At 43.0% G+C, this 12,014-nt stretch overlaps 1 protein-coding gene across 1 annotated transcript; it reads left to right on the forward strand.

The window, feature by feature from the left end:
- The first annotated feature begins 7,796 nt into the window (after nt 1–7,796).
- LOC107388517 (olfactory receptor 4D6-like) lies at nt 7,797–8,720 on the forward strand. The gene has a single exon (XM_015964090.3). The coding sequence runs from the start codon at nt 7,806–7,808 to the stop codon at nt 8,718–8,720; it is 915 nt and encodes a 304-aa protein (XP_015819576.1). The 5' UTR covers nt 7,797–7,805.
- The last annotated feature ends 3,294 nt before the right edge of the window (nt 8,721–12,014 follow it).

The following is a 12,014-nucleotide window of genomic DNA, read 5'->3' on the forward strand; positions in this document are numbered from 1 at the left end:
AAAGGTCCACATCAAATTTAGGAGGACGATATGTAAACGCCACGAGCAACAGAGGAGGTGGGCCAAGTTCAAATAGGCACATTTCAAAGCTGGAAGGAGGATTCGACGGAATAAGCTGTTTACAGTTGAAGTGAGATTTATAGATGACAACCAGTCCACCGCCTCTGCCAGAAGAACTCAGGACATTAAAACAGCTACAACTCACTGGTAGTAGTTCCAGTAAAGCACTCAAATCTCCCATAGGCAGCCAGCTCTCACATATGCACAGGAGTTCCAACCCCTGTGCAACAAAGAAGTCTTTCAAAATGAAAGTTTTAGTCATTATCGACCTGGCGTTGACCAGACCTAGCCGTGTGAGATGTGGAGTCGTCGGCCCAGCGCTATTTAAGCCCAGGGACGTGGACGCTACCCCCATACAGGTCACCAGGTGGAGATTCGCAGTCTGTCACTCCTCGCTCCTTGTAAAGTTTGCTGTCCACAAAAAGCTTATCCACCAAGATGACAGCCCTCTTCCCATCCTGGATAAACTTTTTGCGCAGCGGGAAGAGGACTCTGCACCAATACAGGATTTCCTTAGGAAACTGGTCATTCACGCTGTAATATTTTCCTTTGAGCTCTCTTCCGTGGCTTTTAACCCTCCCACTGTCTTCATGGGTGACCCCACGTGAAAAGTAGAATATTGAGCAGGATTGATGGTTTATCCCTTGAGGTCCACGTGGCATGGGTGAGGTGGTGCTTACTCCTCACCCCTGCCACATTGACCCAAGGGATAAACCATCAACCCTGCTCAATGGTCAACTTTCCTCGCGGGGTCACCCATGAAGACAGTGGGAGGGTTAACAAGATCCTTCTGTTTAAAATGTTCAAATTTAGCCATGATGGGACAAGAATTAAGGCAGTTTGAAGGCGAAAGGCGGTCGAACACCGTATTAGTATGGTGTTCCTAATAATCCTTTAGGGAAGTGTAAATCAACTTTTTCACAGTCTGATTTTATGACCAGCATTTGTAGGTGCATTAATATTCAGTTAGCCAACATTGAGTCTCTAGGCATTTTTTTCTTTGTCACTCAAAAACGGTTAGGTAAATGCAAGAGTGTAGCTTTGGCCTGGGCGGGGGTGACGTACCCCCACCAATATCCAGCGATGACCACCCCACCCCACCAATAAGTTGACCATCTCCACTAAAATCAAGCCCCCACAATGCGGCTCAAAAATTGAAGCAATCGCCTGGTACCAAAACATGTTTTTGGTTTCAGTTATCTAGTTTACACTCATGACAACTCTGAGGGGGGTGAATTTTTTTCTCACTCTTCTGTTTAAGTGTATTAAAAGCCTACAATTCTGTATAATTAATGAGCATCCGACCCACGTGACCACAGAGCTAGCTCCGTGGAAAGGCCTCAGTAGAGCCTCGGTCTGGCTTGGAAACTGTTCCGGGATTTTGAGTGTCTGTGTTTGTGTATTCTGTTTTGGACATTTTTTGTGCAATTGTTGGTCAACATGACTTGCTGTGTTATTAATTGCACTAATAGAGCGTCCAAGGAGTCTCCACTTCATTTTTTTCGGTAAGTAAAATTATATTTATGTATTTTATGTCACTGCCGAGCTGAGCTTAGATTTTAACATGTACTGTTTAACCATGAAATTTAAATGTAATAGGGTAAAACCCAGTGCATTTAACATAATGCTGCACTTTAGAAAATGGGTAGAAATAAAACATGTTGGTGGAGCTGGGTTCCGACAATCGGCTTGTGGAGCTCTCGGGAGACTGATGTTTTCCACCCGGTTCTCCCCTCCCTGCAGCTCGGCGCATCTCTGTCTGATCGCGGCTTCTCTCTGCTGCGCGGGCTGCCGGCTTGTGAAGCTCTGGATGGAAACCGATGTTTTCAACCCGTTCTCCCCTCCCCGCAGCTCGGCGCATCTCTGTCTGATCACAGCTTCAGTCTGCTGCGCGGGCTGCCGGCTGGTTCTCCCCTCCCCGCAGCTCGGCGCATCGCTGTCTGATCGCGACTTCTGTCTGCTGCGCGGGCTGCCGGCTTGTGGTTCTCCCCTCCCCGCAGCTTGGCGCATCTCTGTCTGATCGCAGCTCCTGACTGCTGCGCGGGCTGCCGGCTGGTGGAGCTTGTTCCACCCGGTTTTACCCAGTGGTCAGCCTGGCGTATCTCTGACTCAGAAGCTCTGGTGTTGTGCACAGTTAACTCCGGTTGTAGCTAGGTTGCTACCTCCGTTAGCTTAGCTCCCACCTCCGCGTTAGCTTTGGGTTCGCTTCAGGTTAGCTTGTAGCTAGTTTGACCGGGTGTCGTCAGTTGATCCCAGCCTTACAGCCCCACCCTCAGCTCCACCTTTCTTCCCTTTTGTGGAATTCTCTGGGCTTGACGGAACCTGTGACACGATCAAAAAGGCGGTGGTAGCCACCTCCCATTTCTCCTCAAAAACGTGTTATTGGAGCCTATGGAAACCCATTGTCCAATATCTATATGTCGATGGCTAAAATACAACAAGCCATTCAATGTCTCATTACTCTAGAATTGCAGAAAGGGTTAAATGAAATTTTCTCCCCGAGTCCTACCTCCGTAACGCATATGGCCAGTGTGATTGGCTGTGCATGTCAGAGAGTCTCACGTGAGACGAACTATGTTGGTTGTTCACAGTGCCAAAATCCAAAGGAAAATGTTCCAGTCGTATGCAAGACTCCTGTGTTTGCAGTGTGACGTGAGTGACACATGGGGCCAAAAGCGAGTGAGTGTACCCGAGGGTCCTGAGATGATGACGCTAACTGTATAAAAGCCACACATGAAGAGAGGATGACAGCCATGAACTTGAGAGGCTCAGTCACTTCACATTACAGCAGTCAAGTTCCCTAAGAACTGTAGGATTTGGTAAATTGAGCACTTTATATATTACCTCTACTTATGACCAATAAGCTGTGATACTCTATCTAAATATAGAATATCACCCTGCTTGGTCTTTGTGTGTTTATCAGAAGATTCTAGGATTATTTATTAACACTTCGTTTTGACTGAGAAAAGAGTCAGGTTTATAAAAGTAAGAATTTATTTTACCAATAATTAAAACATGACAAGTTAACTAAGCATTTACTGTGATGGATGGAACTAAATGTGATGTATGAACCTATGTGTGAATGCAATGCGAATGTGAATTCTTCTTCCGGCTCTTGGAGGGTGCAGACGCTTTTTTCCTCCTCTCCTCCATATCTTATCCTCAAGGCCCTTTGTCTGTCTGTGTGTGCTGGGTGCACGGCTGCTTCTGCATTTTTTCTGGAAACTGAAATTTACTAAAATGGATCTCGTCAGCTGGTCTCAACGCGATTGATAAAATTTTTTCAACGATGAGAACGGGAGAAGGGGCTCCCGGATGCCCCTCCGCGACAGACCCAGTTGGACACATCATGGACTCCTGGAAACAGTGGAACTAGATTTGTTTATCTCAGCTGTCTGTGGAGGACTCTGAAGATGTGTGAATATTCGTGGTGTTGGTGTCAGGTTTCCTGCTCATTGGCCTTGGAGGATACCTGGCTTACCGGAAAATTAACGAGCTGTCGAGGAATATTGGCCTGATCCCGGAGCTCAGAGATGGTTTGCACCGCGCTGTGAATTCACAGACTCACATAATTGTCGAGATGAATCGTAAGCTTGGAACTTTGGCCGAGATTCATTATTGGCACAAAGATGGATGCCATCAAGGAGAGAGTGGACTAATCAGCACAGATTGGGATAGATTAATGTCCATTATTGGGATTTTGAGAGGTTGAGGACCAACAAACTGTAAGACAGAGAGGAAATGATCTCTGTCTGGCCCCAAAACAATTTCTAATTGGAATCCGGCGCCCTTGAGGCAGCAAGGCTCCAATGAAAACTGCCCCCTCAGAAGATATGTGGAATGTGCCGTCACTATGGCAACTCAACACTGTCTCCTTTCCCAGCCTGAGCGGGACTGCGGGAAGGCCGCTGAAACGTTCCAGGGTCACTGCAACCCTCCAACCCTCAATGCTCCTCCCCATCCACACTGAGGTGACATGCGCTGCTTCATTGTGGCTGCAGGAACTGAAGTGGGGATAGTCCCAACCTACCACCCCACCTAGTGGACACTTATGTTGTGTTGTCTGAAGTCTGTTGCATATCTGTTTGAGGTGGTTTTTTGTTTTTTTTTGCAGAGCAAAGCTGCCCTCCTGGTGGAGGGTAACTCTGAAGTGCCTTTTTTCCTCCTCCACCTGAACCAACCCTCATGTAACCCTCTTATCTCTATTAAGGTAGCGTGACTCAGGGTTGCGAAAGACCACAGTCACCAATTCTTGTCATGTGTCTTGCCCATGTATGTCTGATCTCTGAATTGTGTGTACTGAAACTCTTAATTTCTCTCTGGGATTATTAAAGTATCTTTGATTTGATTGATTTGATGTTAATCAGAACTTCCGTATCTAGGAGCGCTGAGTGCTGGATGCAAAAGAATTTGGTTTGCGTTAAGCTATGAAGTTGATTATTATCAAAACCACATCAGACTCTATCTCTGTGTCTACTTCACCTGTTCTCTGAGACCCTCTTGGAGGATCCGAAGGTCAGAGAGGTTGGCTGACCTCTGGCACCGAAGGGCTGTAGAATACCATGGCACCGACTCTTTAGTCCAGAGATGTCTCGGGTCACGACAGATGGATGGTACCACGCATCTGGGACTCTAAAGGAGGCTAAACAATATCAGCTTGTTCTGCAGGAACTGTTGCTGTACCAGCTTTACAGGTGCAAAAAGATTTTGACGACGTGTCAAAAGCTTTGATGGTTAAAGAGGGTTTTGCTTCAGATGGCTGGTCTGAAGCTTTCTCGAGAACTCAAGAATCACCAGAGTAATCTGGATTTGATGTTGTCATGTTATGATTTGTGTTGCCAACCAGAGATTGACAAGTTTGAGGAATATTACCAAGAGTCTCAGAAACACACGCCTTCCTTGATACCGGACGCTCTGATCTGGGGTAAAGGACTATCTATGTGTCATGAGTTTAACTTTACTTTACTTTGTTCTTGTGTGAGTGCAAATGGTGATCACCTTGTCATATCAACATGCTGAAACACATTTCAATCACTGTAATCATGAGATAACATTAATTTCAAACTTCAATCATTGAGCACAGATTAATGAAACATTTCATTATATTATAATTATTATAAGTAGCAATAAACAAACATTTATTTAAGGATTATCTAGCTTATAAATTGTAGAAGTTCATATCTGATTTAGGAAGTCCGGGCTGCGAGATGTCCGGTCACTATGTGGTCAATATATAGGTCAAAACTGACCCTTTCCGGACGTTACAACCTTTAGTTTAACTTTAGAGAAATACATTTTAACGTTCTGATGGTATGATGCCATTTCCTGTCAAGTTTACTAATATTACTGCATATTACATAGAATTTTTTTTATTAATATTGAGAGGCACAATTTGAAAATGTCAGTGTTTATTTTGGTATTTTCCAATAATTACTTTTTATATTATTTAGCCCTGGCTATATAAAAAGGTCAGTTATTTAAATAGTTCATTTGTATTCATGGTTAATTGCAAATTTTTAATGTGTTCAAGAATGTTTACAAATGCCTGTAAGGTATATGATGTGTGTCAGTTAATGCACAGTTTTTGTATTTTGCCACCTCCGGGTTGGGGGAGAGGTCCTACCTCAAGTGGAGGAGTTTAAGTATCTCGGGGTCTTGTTCACGAGTGAGGGTAGGAGGGATCGGGAGATCGACAGGCGGATTGGTTCGGCGTCTGCAGTGATGCGGACGCTGAGCCGATCTGTCGTGGGGAAGAGGGAGCTGAGCCAGAAAGCCAGGCTCTCGATTTACCGGTCGATCTACGTCCCAATCCTCACCTATGGTCATGAGCTTTGGGTAATGACCGAAAGAACGAGATCGCGGATACAAGCGGCCGAAATGAGTTTCCTCCGTAGGGTGGCCGGGCTCAGCCTTAGAGATAGGGTGAGGAGCTCGGACATTCGGGAGGGACTCGGAGTAGAACCGCTGCTCCTCCGGATCGAAAGGAGCCAGTTGAGGTGGTTTGGGCATCTGGTCAGGATGCCTCCTGGACGCCTCCCTGGGGAGGTGTTTCGGGCATGTCCTGCCGGCAGAAGGCCCCCGGGTCGACCCAGGACATGTTGGAGAAGTTACATCTCCAATCTGGTCCGGGAACGCCTTGGGGTCCTGCCGGAGGAGCTGGTGGACAAGGCCGGGGAGAGGACGGCCTGGAGCTCCCTAGTTGGGATGCTGCCCCCGCGACCCGGACCCGGATAAGCGGAGGAAGACGAGACGAGATGTCATTAGTTGTGATATGGTATTGATATGTACTACAACTCCAGTGATCCCTGAAGTAGTCTCAGATAGAGAGGTGGGAGTAAGGGGGAGCCGTGTACACTCGGCAAGAAGCGAGAGAGAAACGAGAGTTGAACAGTGTCGAGTGAACGCAGAGTTCATAGAAGGGCGACAGAAGTATTTTCGGATTGACGGATGTTAACTGGAGTGGAAAACTGTTGTACCCTACTGTGAGGTAAATGTGAATTTGATCTAACACTTGTACCATAAGTTATTATGTAAAACGGTCTAATTGCTAACCGCGAGTAGCCGCTAGCACAACTGCTAACCAGCTGCTAGCCTAGCCTAGCATATTCGTTAAGCTTTTGTTCTGCTCTGTTTCATTAATTAAGCTAATGCTTAGATTGAATGTTCTCGCTTGTGAATTGGCATTTAGCGGAGTTGTGTGATACTGTGAGGAGGAGATGGACATCTTGCTGGCGTGTCTGAGAGGTCTCTTTTGCTGGTGTGCTGAAGTTATGTGTTCACGTGGGAGCACGCGGAGACGACGACGGCGTGCTGCTGCCGCGGCCTGCTGGTAGCCTTGACTCAGTTTTCCTCGGCTGTCCCCTTAAACTGCCAGGAGGTGTGAGTACTGTTTGCACGTGTTTTTTATTTTGCTGCTTGGCAACAAGTGAAGCGACCATATTGTTTTAGGTCCCAACGCACCCGAGCCACGACTCAGGCCTGCAACGAGGGGTGGGCTGTCAGTAAGACTGTAGTACTTGAGGTGTGTGTGTGTTGGTGAGAGTGCGTGTGGGCCCATAATATTATTCGATTACTTTGTTTATGTTGAAGTAGATACCGTACCATTGTTCAACAAACTTTATTGATTTTTCTTATTTTTTTGTCGTGTTAATTAATTGTTCACTAAAGTGCAGTTAACTTTTAATTGACCTGCTTGTGTGTGATTTCTTTTTCCTATATAGTAGATTACTGCATATTTTATACCATAAGCCTCAAAAAGGGAGTATCAATAGGAAAGTAACAACAGGAACCCAGGGCCCCTCTCAATAGAAGTGGGACGGGTGTTACAATTATATTATTTATTATTATTGTTATAGAAACAATCATGAATATAGTTTTATTGATCCAGAATGTGATGTGATTTATTTATAACTCAGCTGAGAATATCTTGAATGTGTTGTAATATGCCTTTTACAACAAAACGCATGAAAATGAATAACATATATCTTCAAATAAACAGAAAAGTAATCAAATAGTTTTTTTTAGCCCTGTCAATTTGTTGTTGTTATAGTTTTCTCCACACAGAACCCATAATGAGATCCATGGTGGATAGAGAACTCTCTGTATAGTTGTTCTCCAGTCTTAAGCTGAACACACCACACTCACTAAACAAATGTAGGTATCTGGAGTCCTTGTGTATGCTCCTGGTAAACTATCTGCTGGTTGTATTAAGTTTAAAATTTTTACCTGTTCTTTAGAATTCTGAGATGAATGTAACATACATTACTCTTGATGGTCATGTGGAGGTGGAAAAATACCGGTTCCTTTATTTTGTCATCATGCTTATAGCATATATTTTAATTTTGTTCAGCAATTTTACCATTGTTTATCTCATTGTGGTTCACAAAAAACTTCATGAGCCGATGTATGTATTTATTGCTGCTCTGTTGATCAACTCTGTTCTTTTCAGCACGGTGGTCTATCCAAAACTCCTGATTGACTTTCTATCTGATAAACAGATCATATCTTATCAAGCCTGTGTCTTTCAGGTTTGTGTTTATTATTCTATAAGTGGTTCAGAGTTCTTACTGTTGGCAGCCATGGCCTATGACAGATATGTGTCCATATGTAAACCTCTGCATTATCCAACAATCATGAGAAAAGCCACTGTGATCATTTTGCTGGTTTTATCCTGGCTTTTACCTGTTTGTCACTTGGCTGTACCAGTCATAGGAAATGCTCAAACCCAGCTGTGTAGCTTTACTTTGAAAGGTATATTCTGCAACAATTCAATTAACCACCTTTTATGTGTGACTTCCAGAACACTGTTAATATTTGGTTTAGTTAATATGTTCAATATTAGCTTGCTTCCATTGCTTTTTATACTCTTTACATACACAATGATATTCATAACAACTTATAAAAGTTGTGGAAAAGTCAGGAAGAAGGTTGCTAACACCTGTTTACCTCACCTGCTGGTCTTAATAAACTATTCTTGCTTGCTTACCTTTGAAATAACTATAGTTAGACTGGATTCTGATATTGCAAAGACAGCACGTTTTGTTATGGCAATACAAATGATTACTTGCAATCCTCTTTGCAATCCAATCATATATGGAATAAAAATGAAAGAGATCTATAAACACCTCAAAAGACTGCTCTGTCAAGCCAAGGTGCCGTAATGTTTGCATCTCTGAAGTTGAACACATGAATGACAGCTGTCCAGCTTATCTCCAGTGATCTGATTCTTATCTAAAGACGTAGGGAGGAATTTAATGACAACTACCTTCATTCATGGATGCAGACAGGGGACACCTGCATACACTGATTAGGACATACTTTTCATTAGGAGGTTTTCTGTCATCTAGCCTCTGGACACTTCAAAAGGATTATGTCAACCCTGAGGCTTCACATAAGAAAAAAAAAAACAAAAGTGACATTGATGTTGCATTTTTTCTTGTAGAAAAGCTGCAAAGATATGGAAAATTACATGGATACAAACTGCAGCTGTTCAGGTGCATACATGAGGAATTTGTTGTCACCCAGAATACAGTAACTTTGTTTTTTACTCTTCAGAGGTTTTACTGTTGGCATGTGTCCATATGTAAACCCATACGTTATCCAACAATCACGCGAAAAGCAACTGTGATCATTTTTCTAGTTTTATTGTAGCTTTTGCCTTTTTGTCACATGACTGTGCCAGTCATAAGGAATGCTCAAACCCAGCTGTGTAGCTTTACTTTGAAAGGTGTTTTCTGTAACAATTCAATGAACTTTCTTTTATGTGATTTCCAGAGCACTGTTAATAATTAGTTTCATTATTCTGGTAAATATGAGCCTTCTTCTTTCTTAAACTCTACATAAACAATAATATTCACAACATAAGACAAGTAAAGAAGAAGGTTGCCAACACCTGTTTACTTCACCCGCTAATGCGGTAATTTAACCAATGCCGTGAGTAAGATACATGAACACATAGTTGAACTTTAACATATTCTGTTCCTTAATGTTTTTCCTTGCATTAGTACATTTTTAATCAGGGTCTAATAAGATATTTGACCAAGCCAGTAGTTGCCAGTGTTGAGACCCAGGTCCCCCAACTAAAGTCCCCCTTGAACTCCGAAATTAACAAACATTCATTTCCTTTGCTTGTTTGTTTTCATATTTTTCTCAACATTAAAAATAAATTAAAATTAAAATTCAGTGTAATTCCTTTTATTTATTTATTTGTTGGTTTGTATTTTTCAGCTTGCAGTTAAAAATATTAGAGCAAATGTAAATGTAAACTACAACTGCAAGGAATCAATGGATTCCAAGCCAACCTATGCCATAGGTAGTACCCCGGTTTCACACTGGAACCATCAGCGGCGCGAAATGGCAGTGGAAAAGTTTACTCGAGAACTTCAAAGCAGTCCTTTTCACACCGGGAGAGTCTTGGCCGCGGCACAACTTCTTCGCTGTGTTCTTCACTGGACTTGCGAGATCACAAGAACCCTCGAGACTTCAAAAGTCACGGTTTGTTTATTAAATCTGCCATTAAACCAAAAAGAAGGAAATCACGTTTGATTTCGCTGTTTGGTGTTATATATGATGTTGTTCCTCTCTACTGCTAGGAAAAAAGCCATGAAAAACACACCGCTGCACTTAAAGGGACAATACTGGGAATAAATACGTAGTTGGGTCACACGTAAGCTACATATACTGAACAAAAATATAAACGCAACACTTTTTTTGCACCCATTTTTCATAAGCTGAACTCAAACATCTGAAACTGTTTCTACATGCACAAAACACCCACGACTCTCAAATATTTTTCTGAAATCTGTCTGCATGTGTTAGGGAGCACATTTCCTTTACCAAGATAATCTATCCCACCTCACAGGTGTGGCATATCAAGGGGTTGATTAGACAGCATGAGTAATGTACAGGTGTGCCTTAGACTGCCCACAGTGACAACAGAGTTCTTACCAAGCCCCCATATTTTGGTTCTGGATATGAAGCAAACAAGGAAGCAATAACTGCTGTTCCATGCTCATCCACTAGGGGTCAGAAGTGAGCAAATCCACATTGACTCCCATGTTAAAAATGAAAATTTCACAGCAGAAATAATCAAGTTTACAGCCTGGTCACGAAAACATATTTTAGGCTTAATAGATCTAGTTTACACTCATGACAACTCTGAGGAGGGTGAATTTTTTGTTACTCTTCTGTTTAAGTTTAATAAAGGTTTAAAAATCGGAATAATTAATGAGTATCAGAGTCACGTGACTTCAGAGGTAGCTCCGGGAAAAGGCCTCAGCCTCACCTTAAAACTGTTCTAACATTTTCAGTCTCTCAAATTAGACCATTAGTTGTGCCATTTTTGCATTCTTGTTTGGATTATTTGTGCAATTGTTGGACAAAAATGACTTGCTGTGATATTAATTGCACTAACAAAGCTTCCAAGAAGTCTCTGCTTCCTTTTTCATAGTAAGTAAAAACTATTTTTATGTATTTTATGTCACTGCCGCTCTTGCGCTAGCTGAGTTTAGCAAAGTAGCTAGCTAACTACCATTTTTACATGTACTGTTTAATCATGAAATGTAAATTTAATAGAGTAAAACACAGTGCATTTAACATAAAGCTGCATTTTTGAAAATGGGTTGAAATATGTTGGTAGAGCTGGGTCCCGACAATCCGAACAATTAGCGGCAGCTCGGTGCATCTCTGACCGCAGCCGTGCCTGTCTGCTGTGTGGGTTGATAATGCTTGATATTAGTCTGTATGCCATCAAATTAACTCACTCGCTATTTTTATTTTTGCGTGATTGTAAAATAGCATAGCTGCCAACTCTCACACACTGAGCGTGAGACACATGCATTTGACCCTCTTCACACGCTCTCACGCCACCCCTCCAATATCTCACGCTAAACCAGCGCCTGCGCTCCCCAAACGCACATCACACACAGTGTGTAGGGCTTATGAAAAACCCAGATGATATTAATGATGGCATTAGCTGCTGAACAACATGCACACAAACAACACGTAAGTAATAATTTAACTGGCGTTATTTCACACATAATCCCATCTGTGTAATCCAAGCCGACGTGCTTTTTTCTGCTCTGGTTGTGAGATGGGCATAGTGGGGAGCTCCACCTGCTGTTGATGGGACGGGCATGCCCGGTTCTTCCAGAACCGTGACCTGCGGCTGCGCGCGCCGCCATAATGAGTGCATTTACATGCAGCCATTAACCCTTTAAAAACCCGAATACTCACAATAACCCGGTTTCGCACGGCCTTGTAAACACCGCCAAAAACCCGGATATGCTCATAACCGGGTTTTTAAAAACCCGGTTACTACACCTGGGGTAACCCTTTTCTAACCCGAATGTTTGGTCGTGTAAACACATATCGGGATATCCCCATCAAAGCGCGTGTTCTGCGCATGCTCTGTTCGCAAGGAATCTTGGTCTTTTGAGTAGCGAGACGTCTTGTAT

Source organism: Nothobranchius furzeri, chromosome 14 (assembly GCF_043380555.1).
Source record: "Nothobranchius furzeri strain GRZ-AD chromosome 14, NfurGRZ-RIMD1, whole genome shotgun sequence".
In the NCBI taxonomy this organism is placed as follows: domain Eukaryota; kingdom Metazoa; phylum Chordata; class Actinopteri; order Cyprinodontiformes; family Nothobranchiidae; genus Nothobranchius; species Nothobranchius furzeri.

Bases quoted from the DNA above. Each gene is read 5' to 3' on its own strand.
- LOC107388517 (XM_015964090.3), top strand. From the start codon at position 7,806: ATGAATGTAACATACATTACTCTTGATGGTCATGTGGAGGTGGAAAAA.